This window comes from Silurus aristotelis (genome assembly GCF_946808225.1).
Source record: "Silurus aristotelis genome assembly, chromosome: 14".
Taxonomy (NCBI): Eukaryota; Metazoa; Chordata; class Actinopteri; order Siluriformes; family Siluridae; genus Silurus; species Silurus aristotelis.
In genome coordinates, this window is record NC_139587.1 from 7,605,833 (window position 1) to 7,630,776 (window position 24,944).

General features: G+C 37.6%; 3 protein-coding genes across 4 annotated transcripts; 1 reads left to right on the top strand and 2 right to left on the bottom strand.

The window, feature by feature from the left end:
- Positions 1–1,540: 1,540 nt before the first annotated feature.
- On the bottom strand, positions 1,541–7,484 carry rnf103 (ring finger protein 103). Its single transcript, XM_083560006.1, has 4 exons — positions 6,411–7,484; positions 5,165–5,307; positions 4,924–5,039; positions 1,541–4,785 (listed from the first exon to the last, which is right to left on the bottom strand). Exons 1-4 carry the CDS (start codon positions 6,634–6,636, stop codon positions 3,303–3,305), a joined length of 1,968 nt encoding a protein of 655 aa, XP_083416132.1. The 5' UTR covers positions 6,637–7,484; the 3' UTR covers positions 1,541–3,302.
- A 71-nt stretch (positions 7,485–7,555) lies between these two features.
- mxd3 (MAX dimerization protein 3) lies at positions 7,556–14,833 on the top strand. Its single transcript, XM_083560007.1, has 6 exons — positions 7,556–7,692; positions 8,399–8,495; positions 10,081–10,110; positions 10,230–10,344; positions 12,655–12,820; positions 13,333–14,833. Exons 1-6 carry the CDS (start codon positions 7,623–7,625, stop codon positions 13,446–13,448), a joined length of 594 nt encoding a protein of 197 aa, XP_083416133.1. The 5' UTR covers positions 7,556–7,622; the 3' UTR covers positions 13,449–14,833.
- A 3,736-nt stretch (positions 14,834–18,569) lies between these two features.
- Positions 18,570–22,125, bottom strand: prelid1a (PRELI domain containing 1a). Of its 2 annotated transcripts, none has more exons than XM_083560105.1 (6): positions 21,990–22,125; positions 21,346–21,467; positions 20,067–20,292; positions 19,226–19,339; positions 18,842–18,920; positions 18,570–18,762 (listed from the first exon to the last, which is right to left on the bottom strand). In XM_083560105.1, the coding sequence occupies exons 2-6, from the start codon at positions 21,435–21,437 to the stop codon at positions 18,641–18,643; spliced, it is 633 nt and encodes a 210-aa protein (XP_083416231.1). In that variant the 5' UTR covers positions 21,438–21,467; positions 21,990–22,125; the 3' UTR covers positions 18,570–18,640. The 2 variants fall into 2 exon arrangements, with proteins under 2 accessions (XP_083416231.1, XP_083416230.1); XM_083560104.1 differs by having other exon boundaries at positions 21,968–22,106.
- Between the last annotated feature and the right edge of the window lie 2,819 nt (positions 22,126–24,944).

Genomic DNA, 24,944 nt, shown 5'->3' on the forward strand with positions numbered 1-24,944 from the left:
GTCCATGAAAGCTTCAGATTCTTCTTCTAGGCCCACCTGTGAGGAACCCAATGTGGTCTTCAGATGCTGTACTCCATCCACCATAAGGTCTACTGTTCTCTTTCACCATCTCGTGTTCGAGATCCACCTATGGGAAGGGCATCCGTACCTGAACTCTGGTACGGATGGCCTTCCCATAGGGGGATCTCTCTACTCGATGTTTCAGAGAACCAGGGTTTTGAAGGTAACCTATTGTTTTTTTGTGTATGCTTTACATTCTGTGATCTCAGACAATTAACTATGACAAAAGGTTGTGGATATCTGATAATCACACTATTTAATAAATGATTTCTTTATTTAATAAAAGCGCAAAAGTGATGGTGATACAGGGAGAGATGATGGGTAAGAACATGCAACCTTGGGGAACCACAGATCAATTTAATTTAAGGAATTTTATGTGCAGAGGGGTATTTCCATTCTGGAAGAGGTTTGAACTGCTTAGTTCCAGTAAAGGTAAATTACACAAAATATTTGTTCATTCTAGACGATACTATGCTTCTAAATTTAGAGGCAATAGTCTAAGGAAAGCTCACATAGCTATGATGGTCAGGTGTCCAAATACTTTTGTCAAGATAGTGTATGTTATTCAAATAAAACTGTAGTTTTCCCATATGTGCATAATTATTCGTTTTTTTTTTTTTTTTACTGAAGGTTGCTAATATTGTGTGCATGTGTGCATGCAGTGTGTTTTGTCTTCTAGCCTGATAATAGATACACATTCTTTGATATCTGTACAGGGGAAATGGCATAGGGTTGACCTGACACTTTTCATGCTGATCTTATTACTTCAGTGTACTGAGATTATGTAAATCTAAATTTAATTAAAGCTTTAGCAATAATACATGCTTCATATATACTGTATATATAAAACAAAATGTCTTAATATTTTACATCCTGCAATAAAAAAGGCTGTTGTGTGACACTTTTGTTCAATATTGTCCATTACAATGTTGGGTAATTTAGTCTAATAAACAATTATCCATTGATTGCCTGAATTAAACTACAGAGCTGTGAATATAACTGGATGTTTCACTTGCCTTTGGTTGAATTTTTAACATGATCACATCGTTGCAAATCTTCTGATCAGAGGCACAGTAGGGCTTATCCCCAAAATGAGGCTAAAACACACTTCGAACAGTTAGTAACCTAATCTCAGAATTAACCCTGGGACCCTGGAGCTGTGAGGTAGCCGCACCTCACTTTCTTGGAAGAAAATAATTATACAAGTGTATTAAATTATTACATTTATTTATATGAAATCGAACTGAATCCAAACACTATATCTTCACTTCTGGGCTTTAGCTTCTTGAATACCTTTGATTGATGTTCCACACTTTAACACATTTTAACTAGATTCAAATCTTAAAATATTTAGTCAAACCCCCCTCCCCCCCTCCATCATTTCTTTCTCTTTAATTTGTGTACAAGCTTATAACTGTATAACAAATGTTATGATTATGTCTGCAAAAACATTTAAAATGGGTCATAAAAAGGCAAAAAAAAAGGTGAAAGTCAACTTTAATGGCTTGAACATCACAGTAAACAAATGTGCCAAATTTGGTTTCAGATTCACACAAACAGCTGAAGTCAGTGGGTTAAGGTCATTAATAAAGATTTTACAATGCAGGCCAATGCTGGCCTGGAAAAACAACCAAGCTCCATGCTTTACTGGAAAAAAAACCCCAACCTGATTTGAGTAGTGGAATCTAGCAGGCGGGTCAGTCAGCCATTTTACTTTGTATGCGAGCAAGTTTTCGAGTTTGACAAATTTTTTTTTGTTGCTTGTATTTAATATAAGGAAAGACAACATTTGCTTCAGATCCTTTTTCTCGAAAGCAACATTGGGGATTTGGTCAAATGATCAGATTTTATTGCCTATATCTTTTAGTCTGAATGAATACTTTTTCGAGCTTTGATGACAACGCAGTTATTTTACACGTTTCAAAAGCATTGTTGAAATAAATGCTGGCTAGGGTCAAGACATCGTTTTATCGTTGAAATGCTTGTTTATGTTATATCAGCTTGATATAAGCAAGCTAACATTTAACCTGGCCATGTGGAAGGTCGTATTTTTTAGACAAACTCGGTTGGAGTTGGAAAACTCAATACACTGTTCTACGTTTTACCACATATATTGTGATATTTCAAGCAGACTTCAATTATAGGTGTGTGAAGAGTCAATCTGACATTGATAAGCCCAAATTTAACCACCTCAAAATAAACAGGTAATCACTAATAAAACTGAACTATCACCCACATTTCTGGGGCATTTTTTTTTCTCCTTTGAGACATAACACAACTTGGGTAGTTGTCTACTAAGTTTGCCACTATATAATGTGCTTTGGCAGGGTACTCTGTGATACCCCATATTAATATGTCACCTTTGAGGACTTTCATGTCTTGTTCCATGTGTAAAACTGGATAGCCGTTAAATCAGTCATCAGTGAAGAGTTTTAGTTGTTACATGGCTACAGTTAAGACCACCTATTTTCAACAACATACCCGGTTTGTTTGGTGTGACAAATGATTTTAACTTGCTTTAATCCATGTCCTCTCGCAGACAACTACTTAATGACTATCAGCATCTAATTAAACAATCACCAACACCCTTACTCTAGTAGAACCCCCCAAAACACTACAATGTTAAATAATGGTCAGAACTGTCCACCTGAGAAAGGTCAAAGCATCAAATTACTGATAATCAGTTGAGATGCATCGGTCTGTGGTTGATTGGTAAAACTTAATTTTACATTGTAGTTCCATTACAGTTATAAACTGAACACACATTAAACAAAACCATGGAATCTTATGGGGATTATTTTTTAACTTTTATCTCATCACTAGACTTCATGAAAGCTAAGAACGAAATTTGTCTATTCGATAGTTGTGCCATTACCTTCTCGGTTACGAAAAAAAAGTGCATGACTTTACTGTAATTTACTGTAAAACTGTAATTTGTTTTTACACATATTCTCTAAGTATACATTTTAATGATGTTAGCAAGGTTTAGGTACCCCATAATTCAGTTTTTGGTATAGATTAAGCATTAGGCAAGAACTAAAAAGATTAGTTCTACGTTTCTAATTAGTATTTAGTCCATGCCTAGACTTAACATGTCCAAAATCTGCCATAATGCACTAATGTGTATGCAGGTTAATACCACCCAAAATAAAAACAGTATTCATAACATAAGGCCTAAAGAACTAGCGATGGGCACATCAAGTATTCATAAGTTATTTTGGGTTGTCAGTGAATGGAATTTGCTATTCTGGTTCAGGGGGAAAATCTGCATATGGTTGCCTCACTGGTCTCTTCTTATAAGATGGCCACCGACACACTGGACAACAGTGCTGCCCACCTGCCAGCCAGACCACAATGCACTGCTGGTGAAACACATGACCACAGGGCAGTCCCATGACGAGGCATTTCGTTTCAAAGTTCTCTAAACAAACGACACATTCTGTGCAATGAAGCATGCCACAGGGCCACTGGGACCAATCAGTGTCCTGTTCCTCTTCAGAAGACCAGGACTCTTGGGACCTCATCCCAGATGAACTCCTTGCATTGGCACTCGCTGAACTGTTGTCGTGTTCCTGCTGCTCACTCCCTGGTTTCATGAATGACAAGTGCTCTGTGCTGTTCGTTGGGTTATCCTGGTCCATTCTGGTGGTCCCCTTGGACCTTGTACACCGGAACCTCCAAGTGGGTAGATTTTTGATGTAGTCGACGGGAACAAGAGGACGAAGCCATAGGTCAGGGAATGCCAACCTTTCCAAAAGGAAATTAGGATCATCATCCCAATCTGACTCGTTTTGAAAGGAAGCAATAGGATGTACCAAATAGCTGGTGTACCAATCCCAAAGGCTGGACAACCACTCTAGGTTGTTTGCATTTTGGTCTTCATTGCTGCATCTTCTCTTTTTCTCAAAGTAGTCTATGAGGAGCCCATGGGCCAGGTACGTGCTCAGGAAAAGTCCAGCGTGTGAAGAATAGAAGGTCCAATCTGCCCTGACCCAAGAGGCAAGTGTGGTCGTGTCTGCATAGCGCAGCAGTTTAAGACTATACTCATAGAAGCTATCCAAATATGGTAGCTGAAGGAATCCAAGAATCGGGAGCCAAGAGATGATGAGTAAAGAATTATAAGTTCCTAGTGTGCTGATCAGAACCACAAAGCGTTTAATCGTGGCGCCTTGTGTTATGAAAAGGTCCATCCAGGCCATCAGGTTAACCATGACCAAGCTCAGAACAAATAGATCATTGACCTCTGGTTGAACGGAACGTAGGAATGTGTCCATGGCATGCAATGAAATGTATTCCCCAGTGCTGTTGCCGTATCTGTAAATACCCTCTGGTGTTTTGAGAATATATGAGGGCAGATGTTGCACCCCGATCTCCTCCAAGCAAGTAGTGTTGTCCCAGTTGCGAACATCAACAAAGATGAAGTCAATGCGCCCTGTGAATTTGATGCTGAGAGCTGAGAAGAAGGCAGGAGCCTGGAGCAGTTTGGCAAACAAGAACATCTTCACAGGCTGTTTTTCTCTCTGATACCAGTCATCCGTTAACTGTTGTGAGAAACGAATTGTCTTGATGCGCGAGGCCACGTGTGCAGTCATCCATTTGAAGATGTGTTCGGTTTCAATGCGTCTTCCATTATACTCTTTAAGTACGACCTTTCCTTTAGAGGAGTAAGTCTGAGGAACTGACATGATCAGAGTGGACTTCATCCAGCCACGCTTATGGCAATATCTGAGGTTAACGGAGAGAGAGAGATGGTGTCACAAAGAAAATAATGTGAAACACTAACAAATAAAATTATAAATACATTTCTACAGACGAGTACAACTAGTTAGACTCCCATCAAGTGTATGCAGTGCAATTCCTGACCTGAAATCACTCGAGCAGTTGAAAGTACCAGTGCGAATGCCAAAGCGAGAAACTTTCTGTACCATTTTCCCCCAGTTGGCTGTGCTCAATAATGGATTTCTGTCTTGGGCTATTACCTGCACACAAAACTACATCATCAATACACACACATAGGAACTATAAAACTAGTTTTTAAGTCATGTGCATTTCATTTTGTTGGGATTTTTTTTCTATTTAATACGTAAAGCAGAATAATATCTACCTGGACCAACCAGATGCCATCCTTAGTGTCTTCCACCAACTCATAAAAGTGCATCTCCCCACTAAAACTGGTGCTGGAATCTGATCCTGCTTCTTCTTTTTCATTTTTCAAAGCCGAATAGAGCTCCCCTTGCATCAGTTCTCCTGAAGAAAAAAACAAAACAAATGAAATAAAAGTTACATTGTTGAAATCAGACAAAACAGTTACAAAAATAAGTATTTTCTCTTTGTAGATTTATTTAAAAATTGTGCTTTTAATCTTTTTCTAACTGAATAACAATATTTCTTATCTGATTATAATCTCAAAATTGAAACAAATACAAGTCTTCCATTCGGGGTTCGATGTTCCCAAAACCACTCACAAAAAAACTCGATGCTAATGGCTAAGATAGGTTTTTTTTTTTTTTTTAGCTACAGGCAACATAATTGACATGCTAGTAAAAATGCCTCATACAGATTGAATAGATATCAGTGTTCTGCACCCTTTTTTCTACACAAAAAGTGTGACAGGACCTGGAGTGTACCTCAATTCATCTGTGTTTACAGTCAGTTGCCAGGCTTAGAGGAAAAGTTTGCTGTACACTACAAAATTATTAAATATTTTTTTGTACACCTGTTTCTCCAGCAGTGGGCCATTTAATTTCCAATATACACCCTGATTTGACCCAATATCATGATTTACATTATGCAAGCACTAGATTTTTCTATACCACTATCTAAACCAGAAATGCCCAAACAAAGTCCTAATGCCATTTGGAAAAACATAAAAAAAAAAAATAAGTACCAGCTTCATGTCTCATTAGAGGTTACTGAATATCCATAACAGCCACTGAACTCTATTGTAGTATAAACTGGATTGTTGGATGTTTCACTAAACTAGAACTTTTAAAACAAAACTGCATTATTTAAGCAGATTAGAGAGTAATGTTTTCTATTTATTTAAATATTGAATCATTATATACGAGAAACCATAGCAAGTTTAATTTTACTATAATGTTTGCAATTACACAACATTTACTTTGGCCCTGATCATTGGTGCATCATATGAAAAAAAAGTTTGGGCACGTCTGATCTCAAGTGTGGCATTACGTGTCCTGAAGGATGCGGCCACCATGGTTCACATTATTCAGTAACTAAAAGCTGGCAGATGATGTCAGTATCAGATCAGCGGTGTGTATCATCTGGTATAGGTCTAATTTAATTTATGAGCCCATACAATCCAATCACAAAGATCAAAACAAGTTTACCAGAGTTTTCAACCAGCTCTCGGACGTCCCTCTTCTCGGCCAGGCCGGAGTATCCCAGCCCTCTCCCCTCGAGGATGGTCTTCAGCTTTTTAAAGCTCAGTGTCACAGGATCCACCAGCTGCGTGGCAAAAATCCCCGTCTCATACCACACAACGGCTTCGAAAAAACGAGCCAGGACAAAAAGAACCAGAAAGTAAAGAAGCAAGAAAAAGAGTTTCAACCACATTTTCTTTCGATTTTATTGTAGCGATATGAATGGGAGGGTGATGACCGCGCTGTCTGACATTGGAGACCAACAACAACACTAATATATATGACGGTGTAGTCTCCTGCTGGCAACTTCAACCGTCTCCTTCTTCAGCTGTTCTGTCGAACAATCTCTAGAGGGTTTTTTCTTAGTCACTGACAATCTGAAAACCGCTGGATGCTCTTACAGCGGTTGAAAAGTCCATATTGTTTGCACAACCCACGTAGTAGTTTAATATCTGCTGCCGGATCTAACGCTAGCGTAGTAGGCCAGTGTTATGGCCTGCACAGCACCCTGGCGATCAAATTGCTCATCCGAATAGGCTGCTAAATAAATCTGAATAACCCAAAAGCTCAAGAAATTATGATATAATAATAATGAAAAAAAATAACAAATAAAACTTGACCAGCTATTGTGTACGATTCCCAGCGCCGCGGCTATTCTCTTTTACGCTCTTGCTGATGATCAGCTGGTATACATAACAAAAATAACGTCATGGAGTCACTTCCGCTTCCGCCCTTAGCAACCAAAACTTTATTTCCTCAAACCCATATTTTTATTTCAAACTAAAAACTCATTGGTCGAAACAATAAAAATCGTACTGCAACTTTCTACGAATATTTACTGACTGATGTTTAGTGAGCACAAACAGAAAACAAACAAATAAACGGTAAAACATCATGGTTCAATCCCAAATTGAAATAATAGCGCACTTCGTAGAGTGTGAAAATTTAGTGCTGCTACTAAGACTACTTAGGGTGCCTATGTAGTAAGTAAGGATGTATTTGAGACGGAAGATAAAGCGATAGATAAGGGCGTGGGGAAAGAGGGCTGACGCGAATGACGTGGCAGCCTGGAGCACTCCGAGCTTAGCTGCCAAATCTCCGTGCACAAAAACACAGCCTCGGCTTGACGGGTGGTGGCCCTTCTCGGTGCAAAGACAGAGGTCCAAATTCCTAATCAAAATGGAAGTAAATCCATGCAAAATTCAAGTTCTTCTGCAAGCTGCCGAATTCTTGGAAAGAAGGGAAAGAGGTACTGCACCGTTTACTTCTAATGTTGTTTCTATTGTGATATGTGACAATCAAACCCCCAACCCCCTCAAAATAACTGAGCAATAAAAAATCCCTTTATATATATTTTAATCAAATGTATGTACTTACTGACCTGAAACATTGAATCCATGGGGTTTCCCTTGTTGTTCGGATGTGATGTGTTGATTCATTGAAACACTACATTGGACCGGGAGCTCTTTTTTCCCCTCTCCTCCATTGTACACAAAGGCGCGAACGGCGGTACATTTGAAATTCTCAACCGTGCACTACGTTTACTTGCACGACTACAAGTGTGTAAACATCTCTGCGTGGACAGAACATTGTTTTTTCACCTCATTATTTATTTCCAAAATCGTGCAAAGTAAACACAATGGACATTATTATTGTATCATTAAAAACGGTGGCGCCAAAAAAAAATACAACAACAAAAATTGCGCTCGCGCTGATATACTGTGCATGCGTTTTTTAAATCGGGTAATGAATGAAAAACATATTTACGTTCATATTTATTTTTTATTTTATATTTTGCTCTATTATTAGATCAACTAGTTTCTTCTGTCATTTACTTGACGTTAATCTGGTCGGTTAGCATGCTAACTAGTGATACATTCAGCTCGCGCCTCTCACCTAATACTCTTACTTAAAATTATTATTGTCTGCTTTTCCTCCTTCTTTTCTTTTAACAGAAGCCGAGCATGGCTACGCTTCGATCCATCCGTTCAGTAAAACGACAGAAAAAAGAAGCAAATCGAAAATTAGGAAGGGTTCAGCTGGGAACAGTAGGTGAGTGACTGACCGAGTCGTTCTGCGCATGCGCATATTCCCTGTGTAAAGGCATTAAATCCACGTTTAATTGACATTTTATTGACCTTGAATTCAGAAGTTGGTACATCATAGTACCTACAGATCATTTATAAAATCTGCCAACTGCTATTACTGGTGTCAATACAGTCAACATTGTAGAACAATAATGAATTTGCTAATTATTCAACTGTATATCCAAGTGAGATGGATAGAAAGATAATTGATTAGATAGATAGTTGTTTGTGCTACTTTTATTTTTCCCCAAAATGTAGCACAAATTCTGCAGATCTACCAGAGGAACTGACATGATCAGAGTGGACTTTATCCAGCCACATTTATGGCAATATCTGATAGTTCAGGGGAAGATGGTGTTGCAAAAATAAACACTTAAACAAATAAGTTAATAATAACATTTCTGCTTAATTACAAGTGAAACAAGAGCAGCTAGTTAGATAACATCATCAAGTTTATGTAATGCAATTCCACACTCAGTAGTGTCTCGGGTTATTGCCTACACACAAAGAAACTACAAAACTAAGTCGTGTGCATTTCATTGTGTTGTAACTTTATTTCTATTTAATACGTCCAAACTTGAAAACATTTAGTGAGCATTGACGATAAATGAAACCGATCAGGCAAAAAGGATAGCTTTCTTTGCTCCACTACCAACTCCAAGTTTGTTTATTTTCCTAATGCCACTGCTTCTGATGCAACAAAGTATATTGCACTGTATTAAGGAAATGGGTCAAATTTAAGACCAATGTACCAAAATCTCCCACATATCAATTGCATTCAGTTAACCAAGCAATATTTGATGAAATTTTTTCCAAAATGTAGCACAAATTCTGCAGGTCTACCAGATGCTATATCACAGACTGGTCAAAATGGAAGACCATATTTGTCAGCTGATAAATAATAATACTAGGTACAGTTTCAGAATTACTTCTGTTAAAATTGTAGAAAATGTATTTTTCCATAAAATAACACAACAGTAACTTGACTAAAAAAAAAATCTATTGTTATAGTCAGATTGAAAGTAACACCCTAGAAAGTTATGAGTAAAAGTTCAGGCTGTGTTTTGGTAACCGGAAGTCAGTAGTGAGCTTTATTTTTTATCTAAGAAATAGAAATGGAATGATTACAGTTTTAGTATCATTTAAAATAACAACAACGTCACATGCTTTGATGCACCTCCTTTTGTTAAATAATCTGATTTGGGCAGATGTTGTGGATTTCACTAACTGAAAGTCTGAAGGCTTCTGTGGCCCGGATTTCTTGATTATGCAAATATATCCAAATGGTTAATATTTAACCATTCTACTATCTTTTGTCACTGAACTGTATTACTAGCCAGAAATATCATAAAGTATAGGATGAGTTCAGTATGCAGTGTTTATAATCCTTTTGGTGCATAATGGGTCATAAAATGTCATTCACTGTTAATTGCATTAAGCTCTAGTAGATCATTTAAAAGGAAAAAGATAATGAGAAACATGAATAACTATTTTGAAGCTATAATCATAATTCATGTCAGGTAAAAATGTGCAATGTTTTTCTTTTCCAGGTCAGTTCACAATGAGCTGGAAAAGCACAGGTATGATGACATGCATTTAAAATTTCTATTCAGGTCATATTTTTATTAGTTTATTAAATCCATGTGGATTTAAATTAGGTGAGGAGGGGAAAATTTATATTTATGATTTCTTTGTGCAGACGAGCTCAGTTGCGGCACTGTTTGGAGCAGCTGAAAAAGCAGGTCCCACTGTCCTCAGACACTACAAGGAATACCACTCTGAATTTGCTTAGGCGGGCAGAGATGCACATAAAGGTGAGAATACACTGAAATTCTTAAAGATTGAAGTTAGCACACCTTACAGATGCTGTTGTCTATGAATGGAAACTGGGTGAGAAAAAAGAAAGAAAAAAAAGTTGCCTATATATCTAGTTTAGCCACAAAACGATCTATGTAATGATTGGTTCTCTGGATGCCAGCACTACAACCCATAGGGTGCATATCTGCATCTATAGAACTCTTCATATTCTGAGCATGTGCAGCTTGTGCATGGTTCCTAGCATCTCTGTTTGAATATATTTAACAGAGCAGCAGCATAAAAATCTTTGTTCAGATCTTCAAAATTCATCAACAGTAGAGTCAGATTGGAATTCACAATGAAATACAGAGATTGGCCACAGAAATTTTGAAACCAAGAGTGCCAAAGTGCAGAAAAACTAAGATCTACTCATTATCCAAAATGTACAAACTCATCTGTGAAACATGGTGGAGGTAGTGTAACAGTTTGGGTTTTTGTGGCTGCTTCTGTAACAGGTTCACTATCATTACTGGTGATGTAAATCAGTAGCAGCAAAATCAATTCATACGTCAATAGAAATCTTCTGTATGCCACTTTACACATTGTACCCATTCTGATTGGGGAGAATTTTATTACACATCAAGACATTGAACTAAAACACAACAAAGCACTTTATCAGGTGCAAAAGTGGAGGATTTTAGACTGGCCAGGTCAGTCAGCCAAACTTCACTCAATTGAGCACGCATTTCCCCTCCTGAGGAAAGACTGAAGGGAGAAACTCTCTAAAACAAACAAAGAAGTTCTGTACAAACCTGGATGACAAGAAACGTCACAGAAAAAGAAGAATGCAGTTGGTGATATCTGTGGATTGCCTGCATAATTTAACCATACATCAAGTCTTACTTACTTCAAGACTATCTGTTCCAATACTTTTGCTTACGTAAAAACTGAAGTGATGTTCCACCAAAGGTACCATTTTTCGAAGTTATTTAACAGATTTCGACAGGTAATCGAAAGCTAAAATTCTGATCTCTTGTCTTGTATTAATCTTTTGTTCTCAAATCTAATGTCTTAAGTCTATAGCAAAAACAAATGAATTGGCTATAGTTATTCCAGTACTTTTGGCAGGATTTCTGCAGGGTTTTAAAAAGTCTAAATTTTTTTTTAAAAATTTACATTTTAGGCCTTAAAAAGTCTTAAATTTGCTGTTGTATTTTTGTCATTTTAAACCGGCCTTAATTTGCAGATGACCATGTAATGTAACCTCTAATGCTCATTGAAATGCTCCCTTGTTTTTGTTTGTAAGTTTCCTTGGTGTTCTAGCTCTTTCCTTCACTAGTCCAAATATAATTTGCTGTATTATAACTACAAATGAGACCAACATGCAACAGCCAATCATCTTTCTTTTGAGTACCTAAAACAGATTTAATTTTTTATCCATTGGGAAGTGCAAGTTACCTGAATAGAAATAAAATGTATTTAGGGCTTGGTTAAGGCTAGTTGCTAAATTCGTATTTGTGTGTTTTTTGATGGTGTGATATAGGTCTTGAATTCAATTCATTTCTTTGGTCTTAAAAAGTCTTAAATTTGACCAATTTTGAAACCCTGTTTGGAGAGGACTGTATATGTCGTCTTTTGTATGAAACAGATTTGGGGGCATTACAGAATTTTTCAAGATGTGGATCTAATGAATGGATCATATAGAATTAAAAAAATTGGGCTTTCTCTGCTTCATAAGCAGTTGTGTAACACTTTTTTTTTTTTTTCCCCCATGCAGGCTAAGGGTTCTTAAATTTGCATATTCATGCATGCTCTTAGAATAGTGTCTTTCTTTCCTTTTTTTTTGTAAAAAAAAAAAGGCATTTAAAAACATGAAAAAGTTAATTATTATGCAAATTTATTCCTCTTCAGTAAACACTTGGTTATAGTCGGAAAGGAACAGATCCTAAATTTCATGTTCAGTATTGCATATTTATCTACTATGATATTATGGTTAAAGATTGTCGTGTTCAGCAGGCTTCATGTATTTAAATAGCTTTAAGTAATTTCACTCAAATATAATTGATAGGATGCGGTACTTTGTGTATGATTGTATGAATTAGGACTTCTCTACATTAACTTTGCAAGTATATGTTGTAAAAATGTATTTCTATTGAATAAAATTCCAAAATTTCCATATATGTACATATCACAGTTCTGTGCGAACGTCCATAAATTTTGTTAAACGGCGCATAAACAGGAAGTATAGATCGTAGGATGTGTGTTGTGACAATGTTGTTAGACCACACCTAGATTGAAGTCTCTTCTTCTGGTGGTTTGTTTTGCAGAAGTTGCAGGAGCAGGACGAGAGGGCCGAGGTGCTGAAGGACCGGCTGCGCTGGGAGCAGCAGGAGCTACGTGTGCGTTTGCAGCAGCTGCAGGGTGGCATGGAGAGGATGCGCAACGACAGCCTGGGCTCGGCCATGTCCTCCGAAAGATCCGACTCGGACAGAGGTAACCGTCCAGTCTATGAGTTTGCGTCTAAAAGAAATAGCAACAGTTGCATTGCATTAAGTGAGTTACAAACCTGCGATGTAATATTTTAGTTTTTGCTATCTGCTTTTAAAAAAAATACCATATCTATATATTCTTTTTGCCAATTGATTAGTCATTACAACATCTGGAGCAGGTATGAGCAAACTATGGCTTACAGCTAATTTGGCTTTATAATTAAGTAAAAAAATAAAAGTTATTATACATAGTTTTTTTTAATCAAGAATAACTATCCTCTTTATTTATTTTTTAGTTTTTTTGTAAACTCGCATGGAAAAATAAGTGAAATTCTTCTCTATAATGATGGAACCTGTAATGTTAACTTTGTAAATTTTACACAACTGTATATACACTTTACTGTATACATCATGACTGAAGCCTGTATATCTATCTGATTGAGGGCATAGTAGTTCAGGCTTGTTATTACGGTCCAGAAATGTGTGGTGTTAAAATAATGTGGTCTCTTATTGCAGAAGATGTGGAGATTGATGTCGAGAGCATGGTTTGGACTTTGGACTCTGACGGTCTGGGCGCAACGCACACCGGCGCCGATCATAGTTATTCCACTTCTGACTGTGCCTGGTTATGACGACCATAAAACTGCTATTATGAATCGCTGAAACATTCCAAAACTGTATCAGTAGGTCGAGAGAAAAACAACAAAAACAAAGAGGCCTCATACCAAAAATATGACTGTTTGCCACAGGAACACACTGCTGCCATTTTATAACCATCAGACTCAGGCTGTTTGCAAGCATGACTGTATTTTTGGTAACAGATGATATTTTTATGACGTGGTGCTTTAGATACACAGTGATTAATGGAGGTATGACAAGTTTGGTCATGTATTTTATTCTTAATGTCCTTGTCATTCTTCTTTGAGCTTCTTGAAGCTTCTTTAAGTCAGGGTGATCCTGCAGTGTATATACTTGCTCGCACTTAGACCTTTCACTTATTTAACAAATGTTGCGCTCTAATTTTGATATGTTGCACAAAGCAGTTGCATCAGCACTTAACTTCACATCGATCCTATTTAGGAGTTGTTCTTGAATCGCTTATGGTGAGATTTCCATGTTAATTGCAGATCATGTTTATATCAGTGTTTTTTTTTGTTTGTTTTTTTATAAATATATAAGCATTTCTCTTTTGAAAGATGCAAGAATACACTTATGGATGTGTATTCTGTGCAGCAAGTGATGAAACTTAACAACTTAAACAACTTAAATTGTTTTTTTTTTGTTTCGAGTAAAAAAATTGTTTTCTAGTAAAAATTGAACTCTAACACTTAAAATGAACATAGCTAAATTTCACAAATAGCTTAATAAAAGGTTAGTGGAGGACTTTCCAAAAAAAATGCCATTGCTACAAATATCATTTAGTATTGATCAGCTGGCATGATCTCATTTGCCTTAACAGCAGCTTCCTTTAGCAGTGGCATGTTTAAGTCAAGTATTTCTTGACTGATCTGTATGTGTTTTAAGGAACTTGGTTCATGCCTTATAAAAAACAGACAAAATACTTGTTTCCTGCACTAGTAGTACTTAGATAAGTTAATTCTAGGTGCCATTCAGATTGATTTTTCTAAAAATGACACAAAAGCAGTGTATTTTAGTTGATAAATGTAGATTTTATAGTAAGCATTTCCCTGCTTTAAAATGTAGTTGCTAGGCTTCACCAGGAAGGTGTCTTTATAATTAGGACTCTTTTTAATGTGTATGTGCAACGAAATCTTAGCACTTCTGCTAAACCAGGCATTTATGCAATTTAATTAATGTTCAGTTATTCATTGTAAATATACACAGCTAAATAGTACACTGTATATGTGATTGTGAACACCAAAAGCCTTATTTTTTTTTTGTATGCCTTTGGAACACCATCACTTTTGTATTTATCTGGCCTTTGTGTATTCGTATGTAGCATTTTCTTACCAATGTAAACCTTTTTGTACAAATAAATATTTTATGTATTTAACTCCACTTCTAGTCCAGGTTCACATTCAGTGTGTGAAAGTGTGCAGTTGTAACAACTAATTCCCTCATTTATCTACAGTTGTAAACATGAACGGAGGAGTTTATATTGAAAAGAGAGTCCACTTAGATTGTATAGACAATGTCCAGATCTATTATAATAATGCAAACAATGACAGTGCCTCTATTTATTTCCTAAATAAAACTATAAAGGAATACTTCAGTTTTATTCACTGCATGTCAGTATCTTATGTAGGATTGTCACTAAATTGGTTCCTGATCCTTATAACAAATGTCTGAATGGAACTTGTTAAACTCCTTCAATGAGCGTTTTTTCACTTTCATTCCAGCTTGTGGGACAAAATCAAAAAACATAATTTACACAAGAGTGAATTGAATGTGATGCTTTGACTGTGTGGCAATGCACAGGTACCAAAAAGGTTAAGACTGGACTGTCGTGTGGTCATGTGATCTAGGTCATGTGATCTAATAAATCAGGATTCACCCTTTTCCAAAGAAATGGGTGAATCAGGACAAAAAGGCATGCACTCGAAGTAGTGATGTAACTGTAATATTTAGTGCCTAGTATACAAGCCTCAGGAAGCATTGTTAAGACCAGAAATTGTTCGGGTCTAGGCTCAGCATCATTATGCAGCAATAAAATTAGTACGGGAGTGTGGCCAGGTTTTCCAACTAATGGATTTTCTGGATGAAAAATGCATTTATTGTGCTTTAATTCTGAAAAATCAATTGAGGGAGCATGAAGAATAATTTTCACACTTCAATTGGCCACCGTGGAGTCCTGACCTTAACCTCAATGAACATCTCTGGAGTTGTTAGACTTTTAAATTGATTTTAAACATTTATGCAACCCTGAACGGAAATACATGTGGTGTTGCATAAGGTGGTTAAAATAATTCATGACGCATATACACCATTAAGGCATTACAACTAAATACTAGGGTTATTTTTGGCCAGGCAACGTTCCATCATTAAACTTAATTAGAGGAGGAAAAGATTATTTCAGCTCTTGCATCATAGAACATTAACATATAACACCACCTTCCCATGCCATTCATCTTCGGTGTGGAAAGTACCAACACACCAACTCTTTATTTTTTCCCAGTGTTAGATTTTCAAGTTTGAAATTATTTAATTAACAAACTATTGTTAATGAGGCTGTTTCACAGGACACCTAGTTTCTGTACTGTACGCTCACAGTTCTCCACATTGTAATTTGTAACAGTCTACAACTTTTTTTTTTTTGAAACATTACTCCCCAAAAGGGGGAGTAATAAAGGATGCAGATGGAAAATATGTTGACTAGCGAGGAGAGTATGTTGAAAAGATGGAGGGAGTATTTTAAGCAGCTGATGAATGAAGAAAATGAGAGAAAGTTGGATGATGTGGAAATGGTGAAGCAGAATGTGGATAGGATTAGTTAGGAGGAAGTGAGAGCAGCGCTTAAGAGGATGAAAAGTGGAAAGCCGGTTGGACCAGAAGCATGGAGATGTTTAGGAGAGATGGCAGTGGAGTTTTCAACAAGATTGTGTAACAGGATTTTGGAAGGTGAGAAGAAGCCTGAGGAATTGAGAAGGAACGTGCTGGTACCGATCTTTAAGAATAAGGGAGATGTGCAGACCTGCAATAACTACAGGGGAATAAAGTTGATCAGTCACACCATGTTTTGTATTTATGTAGTTATGGAAAAGAGTAGTGGAAGCAAGGCTGAGAGAAGAGATGACCATCTGTGAGCAGCAGTATGGTTTCATGCCAAGGAAGAGCACCACAGATGCATTATTTGCTTTGAGAATGTTGATGAAGAAGTATAGAGAAGGTCAGAAAGAGTTGTATTGTATGTTGGAAAACAAGAGAAGAGAAAGCGTACGACAGGGTGCAGACAGAGGAATTGTGATATTGTATGAGGAAGTCAGGTGTGTCAGAGAAGTATGTAAGGGGGTGCAGGACATGTATGAGGACAGTGTGACAGCAGTGAAGTGTGCAGTAGGAACGACAGAATGGTTCAAGGTGAAGGTTGGACTGCATCAAGGATCGGCTCTGAGCCCTTTCCTGTTTGCAGTGGTGATGGACAGGTTGACGGACGAAGTCAGACAGGAGTCTCCGTGAACTATGATGTTTAAGGATGATATTGTGATTTCTGGTAAGAGTAGGGAGCAGGTTGAGAAGTGCCTGGAGAGGTGGAGGTACACGCTGGAGAGAAGTGGAATGAAATCAGCAGGAGTGAAACAGAGTACGTGTGTGAATGAGAAGGAGGGGAGGGGAGTGGAGTGGTGCGGTTGCAGGGAGAAGAGGTGGAGAAGGTTAATGAGTTTAGGTACCTGGGGTCAACAGTGCAAAGTAATAGAGAATGTGTTCGAGAAGTGAAGAAAAGAGTGCAGGCATGGTGGAGTGGGTGGAGAAGAGTTGCAGGAGTGATTTGTGAAGGGTATCTGCAAAAGTGAAAGGGAAAATTGATAGGACTGTGGTGAGACCTGCCATGTTGTATGGTTTAGAGACAGTGGCATTGAGTAAAAGACAGGAGGTGGAGCTGGAGGTAGCTGATAGAGGGACAGTGCATGTAGGACGTTTAAGAGAAAAGGTGAGAGAGGCAAGATTGAAATGGTTTGGACATGTACAGAGGAGGGACATAGGGTATATTGGTAGGAGAATGCTGAGAATAGAGCCACTAGGAAGGAGGAATAGAGGAAGGCCACGGAGGAGGTTTATGTATATGGTGAGGGAAGACATGCAGGTAGTTGGGTTGAAAGAGGCAGATGTAAAAGACAGGGGGGTAGGGAGACGGATGATCTGCTGTGGCAACCCCTAACGAGAGGAGCAGAAAGAAATAGTAGTAATAACTAAATTAACTTGTATCAGCAGAAGAGAACGTTTTTCCCTCAATACCTTATGTTTACATTTTATTTGAAAAATTATGCCTTTGTAAGTAAAGACCTTTAAAAAGTAATGATCAATTCAACATATTAGATAGAAAACATTTATTGACAGTAAGCAAATGCTACTGAATTTCACATTAACAGTTTGTACTTTATATTTCAAGATTTGTTTTTCAGTAAATAGCATTTTAAACACTAAAATTCAAGTCATTTGCACAGACATTGCCCATCACTGCATTCTTATCTTTGTGGTTTTTTAAATTGTTTGCCCGTTGTACAGCACACACAGGCAATGACTGTTTTGTAATGTGGACCCTATCAACTCTCGTATTACTTCAATTTGAAGCATTAAAATCATATACAGCAAACAGAAAGAGATGTATAAAGAACAGAAAGAGAAAGAGCCTGAAGCACAGCTGAACAAAGATTCCAAATAATTAACAAATAGTGGGGGGGAGAAAAAAATTCTTTTACAGAAGTATATTATATTATATTACCCTGTAAAGTACCAAGGTAGAAACAAAGGAATAATACCAAACAATAGGCTATGTTCGGACCGAACGGCAAAAATTATTTCTTTAAAATCTAAACATATTTCATTATTAGGATAGCGGCGAATCAAATCCCATGATGGCCTCTGGTACTGATGACTTGTTATCTACTGTAAAAGGTTTATTTAGAAGCAGCTCTCAGAAGTCTTGAAAGTGGCAACTCAGTAGTTAAGACGTTGGCCTTCTGACTGAAAGATCGCGAGATAAAAGCGCTTTAGATAAGATCATCTGCCATAGGCATTAAAATGAATGTAATGTATTGTTTTTTTCGGTCAAAACTGGAACATTTAATGTTAGTGATAAAACTTGAAGAAGTGAGAGAATGGGTACAATAGGGGAAAAGAGGCACAGGCTTGCAAAGTCTTGACATCATACATATTGTTTTTTCTGTGCTTGTGAAGCCAGGCCTTTAGCCTTTTCTTTAGCGGCGAGTGCAGTCTCTCGAGCTTTCTCTGTTGCCGTCTCTGCAAGTGTCCTTGTGGGAGTTTCACCTGCACACATAAGTGAAACTTAGCAACAGACATTTACAAAAAGTTCCAAACCAAGTGCTTCATTTACACGAGTTCTTACCTTGCATTTTGGCCAACACATATTCGAATCCTTTCATGGTCTTTACTACGCTGCTCTTAAATCGGGCAAGGCCAAATTCCTATTAAAAAATAAAGAAAAAATAAAGAAAAAGGCTTTTAGGCAAGCAAAAATGTTTACATGAAATACATGGAGGCTGGAGGTTAATCACAGTGATTAAACTACAGACAAAGCAGCTGTTTAGCTGTCAACAGGCTACAACTGGCTGACCATGCTATTTTCAGTGGCTGCTGCTAACTTTACAGGGTAATCAAGCCTTAAGTGTAATTCATCACTGAATTTGAGTCACTGCTGGTTCTGTGTTATTTAAACCACAGTAACCTTTGGCTTGGTTTGGCAGTCATACATACTCTCTAACTCACTGACCTGAACAGCTCTGGAAAAACCGTAGAGATTAGAGGAGATCCACGCTTCTCTCTTGACATCTGTTAAATTGCTGTTTTCAGGGCTGACTGTGTACACACAGCGCTCCTCCACAGACTAAAGATAAAAACATTACAGAGTCAGATTTGCTGCTGGGAAGAAAAAACAAACAAAAAATAAACAGTCTCACACTACATTTCTGACATACAGAAAAGAGTTCTGGGTTTGTTGTTTAAAATGGTAAAAACATTACATTTTATTAAATGAGGAAAGAAAGAAGTAAAACATGTCTACTCGAAAAGCTGAAAGTATGTGTCTAGGTAACTATTACAATCATATTCTTGCTGAACATAAGGTCAAAGTATTGCACATTCTGGAAAACTGTTTGCTTCTGACTTTGCAACAGGTTGGGAAATAAACACGCGCATGGGTGTGATGGTGAGGTATCTACATACTTTGGCAATATACCATATGCTGTTTGTATATTAGTAAATTATGAATGAAGGCACAAAGAAAATGTGTGTTTTTTTTTTTTTTTTAGAATTACATTTCTATTCAATACCAAGACATCAGCTGTTCGCTGAAATATCACTCTGCTTTAGAACCCATTCATCTGCACATGACTTCCAATGATCATTTGACTAATATTAAAGAAAAAGAGGAATCATAAAGGTTGAGAAACATTAAACTGTACTACAGATAATCGCTAGACTCTGTACAAGTAAAGTCGGATAAGATTAGCGATTAAACATTTTTCATATCTACAAGAAACAGCAAGTGCCTCACTGGGTCACGATAATCGTACACCATGTTCGTACTGCAGACGACCCAGAAGTAATCTTACCATGATTGATGCGTGGCTGATATTCCAGGTGAAAGTGTGCAGAGTCCTGTTCTGAGGATCCACTACAGAGTCCTCAATGATGTAGGCTTTGCGTGCCATTTGGCTGGGCAAAAACTTTTCTGCCCAGCATGGTGCTCGGCTGGTTTTGGTCAAGAGTTTTCGGGAAATGAGGCAATTATCGGGAGTCACCCCCCGAAAGATGATGTCTTCAGTCAACACATGCTTACTACAAAGAAGGGGGGAAAGAACTTACTGATTTCTCCTGGAGAATATTTACCTTTTAATTTTACCCAATTCAACTTAACAAGAAAAATCCTATCCTTAAATGACATGGTTTTATTTTTTGTTACAAAGTCCATTTTACCGATATCATGATATCAGTTTACTTTCCCATTGACTAACAGTTTGTTATGCAGAATTCAGTTTGACAGCCTGCTGATAAAAGAGCTGGAGGGATTTAACCTTCACTTCAACTTTTTAAAAAGAGAGCTTTAATTTTGTAGATCAGATCTCTCAGCTACTCCAATTTTACCCTTAATGTCTGACAATACACTAATCCTATTACATCAGTGCAGTGCATCACTCAAGAACTAACTACTCAAAGAAAAGCTATAGTCACACTACAGTTTTATTTTCTTTCGACCTCCTCTTTAACATGTGAACAGTGGAAATTGGATGCACCAGGCTTCAATCCTGATTGCTACACTGCAAAGTTCAAGCCTGACAAACTCTGACTTGCATCAACGTATGACCTATAGGAGATCAATACGACAAAACCTTGTCCGAAAAGCATTGATTTATGTGTTGCAGCACTCCGATTTATAAAAATGCAGCTTGAAAACAAAGAACATAACATAAAATCAACATAAAATAAGCTGCCTGGTTTGCAGTGTTGCTGCATTCGATTTGCATCGGTTCACATTATCATATCCGGTTTGCTTCAACAAATTCACAGCAGCTCCCCGAAGACATTTTGCATGCTAAATGTTTAACGTGACCGTAACTTCACACAAAACTCCAGCACCACCCGACAACCAGAATCATAAGACTACACAAATACGTATATTTAACATATTTCAGGGTTGGACTTTTTCGTTAGTCTGCTGATTGGTTGAATCACATGCAGCTCAAATTGGTTTTCTGCTGGTGACTATGATACTGAATGAGAGCTCCCAAAAATAATCTACTACACATTTCTGTAAAAAAGGACATCTTTCTGGTCAATCGATAAATAAAAGCAGTTCCTTTCATTCTATGTAATGATAATCATTACTCGTACCTGTAAGGATTTGGGTATCTTTGCCAGAACGCTTGAGAAACATGGTCCCATGTGCCTTTCAGAGAGCCCAAACAACTGTAGTACTTCACCATTGTTCCCAGAAAAGTGGCTTTCTAAAAGTGCTATAATAATAAAAGAAAGAAAGAAAGAAAGAATGAATGAATGAATAGAGTGCAGGAGGAAACTGTTAAATCTAAAGTGCATATGCCCAAATTATAGAATGTACTAAATGGCCCTAGAAACTTCAGGTCAATGCAGAGACACAGAAAATTGATATTTCTGAACATTAGAGCCATACATGTTTTATTGATTGTAGTATTACTAATGAATGATCCTAGATTCCCTTTCAAAACTGGAATTCTGAGACTCTGTTGCACCCATTGCAATTTTGTATTTCCTTTTTATATAACTAAAAGATAGCTGGTAAATAAATCATGACTATATGGCATCGAGGCGTGCTTTAATAACTCATCCGAGTTCAACTCCCTATCAGTCCCATCTCACATGCTTTTAGCGCCGGCTGCTACGAGCTAACTACAACCTACATTTTCTTTAATTTTTTGCTTTAATTTCGTTAATTAATTCCCTACACCGAAAAAAGGAGAAACTGTGAAATGTTTACCAAAATCAGAGAAGCCGTCTACCTTGAATTTTTTGTCATCTCCTATCCTAAGACATTTTAGGAGGCAGGAACAACTCGAGAACACGATACGTGCTTTCCGTCAGGAAGGTCATGGACAGACACTTCCGCAAAAACGCCCACTACGTGCACTTGTACACTAAGTAGGACGCCTAGCTAGTGCGTAAATACATGCAGTTTGCTAATCAGCCACGTGGAAGCAGCACAGTGCAAAAAAGCGCGAGGATTCCAGCAACTGCTTCTCTCCTGGGATTTTCACACACTACAATCTCTACACAGGGACTATACACACACACACACACACACACACACACACACACACACACACACACACACACACACACACACACACACACACACACAGTTTACAGTATCTGCACAGAGAATACACACCACAGTCTCTACACAGGGACTCTACTCACACACACACACACACACACACACACACACACACACACACACACACACACACACACACACACACACACACCACAGTTTACAGTATCTGCACAGAGAATACACACCACAGTCTCTATACAGAGACTCTACACACACACACACACACACACACACACACACACACACACACACACACACACACACACACACAGTTTACAGTATCTGCACAGAGAATACACACCACAGTCTCTACACAGGGACTCTACTCACACACACACACACACACACACACACACACACACACACACACACACACACACACCACAGTTTACAGTATCTGCACAGAGAATACACACCACAGTCTCTATACAGAGACTCTACACACACACACACACACACACACACACACACACACACACACACACACACACACACACACACCACAGTCTACAGTATCTGTACAGAGAATACACACCACACAGTCTCTATACAGAGACTCTATATACACACACACACACCACAGTCTGCAGTATATGTACAGAGAATACACACCACACAGTCTCTATACAGAGACTCTACACACACACACACACACACACACACACACACACACACACACACACACACACACACACACACACACACACACACACACACAAACACCACAGTCTACAGTATCTGTACAGAGAATACACACCACACAGTCTCTATACAGAGACTCTACACACACACACACACACACACACACACACACACACACACACACACACACACGCACACACCACAGTCTACAGTATCTGTACAGAGAATACACACCACAGTCTCTATACAGAGACTCTACACACGGTCTCTATTTCGAAAGCCGACACACCCTAGAGTGTCTATATTGAGACTCTACACATGACACAGACTCTATATACAGAGACTCTACACACCCTACAGTCTACACATCTAGATTCTAGATGAATTCAATATGGTACCATAGGGGCTGAAAATGGGAAACCCTTCCTTGAGTACAACTTAGCAAAACTTTATCAATCAGAAGACTACTTGAATCCTGTAGATGCTGAAAATTGTTTGTGTAAATATATATTTCTAGATTTAAAGTTGTATTTGTATACATATTTGTTTTCAAACTAGCTGTTTATTTAAACAAAAAAGGTTCAATTTTGTCACATTTTGTCAGCACATTTTGACCATTAAATTCTTTTGTATTAATTTATTAATATGATGTGAGGTCCAGTTACCAGCTTGACTCTAAAACAGGTCGTAGTAATGGCTACTTTTTACTTAAGTTTACGTCAGAGCCCAAACTTCTTTACTTTAACTTGAGCAAAAAAAAATTGTCAGTATTTCTTTTATTTCTTTTTAACTTTTACAAGAATCTTTTAAAACATAAGTATATGTACATCAACTTGACTGAACGACGTTTACTTTTGCCATCACCGTGTGTGTGTGTGCATGTGCTTCTTGTAAATCAACACTGAGACAGTAATGTTCATGATATACAGTATTTATATATATATATATATATATATATATATATATATATATATATATATATATATATATATATATATATATATATATATCAGTCTTGATATACGCCAATCAGGCATAACATGTTGACATTATAACATTATGACTGGTGAAGTGAATAACACTGATTATCTCTTCATCATGGCACCTGTTAGTGGGTGGAAAATATTGGGCAGAAAACAATTTTTTTTTTTTCTCAATGTTTATGTGTTTATGTGTCTCAATGTAATGTATAAAGCAGTAGTCTTGCAATTCAGCTCTGGATTACATCTATACCTAAATTGTAAGACTGCTGCTTTATATATTCCGATATAAAATTCGTGTAGAGATGTTTTTAAAAACGCTGTTAACCTACAAGATCGGTTTGTCTTGATGTGATTGGTTGATGAGCGTTAAGCCCCGCCCTCTCCCGTGTGTTTGAGAATGGAGTGTCTCTGTTCGGGGGATGGCGGGAGAGAGAAAGAAGTGCTGCTGATGGAGAAAGAGGAGAGGAACATGGACTTAAAGATAAGTTGTAGTTTAAAAATATACTACAACTATGTTTTATATCGGTAATACAGAAATAATAAAACGATACTAATTATGATTAATTTCCAAAACAGAACAAAGAAATGGACGCAAACTGAAAAAAAAACTAGAGAAGAAAGGAGACTCGGGAAAACAGGAGACTCAAAGAAATCAAACAACCCCACACAGGTCCAGTTTCAAATACAATACAAATATAAGAACAAATTCCAAGACAAATATAATGAACCAACAAGAACCAAGGTAAAAAGGGTAAGTTAAATACACAAAACAATCGAGGAGCAGGTGGGACACATCAAACAGTTAGGGGTTACGGAGTAGGGAATAAGGGCTCAGTGGCGGCATCTGGTGGCCAAAGCAATAACAAACAACCCAAAATGTCCAGACCCTGACAATGTCCAACGATCATTTACATTTTTTGTACGTGGTGCTGAATTGCATGATTGGCATAGGCGGAAGTGGTCGTTTTTTGTTTAATAAAACAGCCTGTTGACCA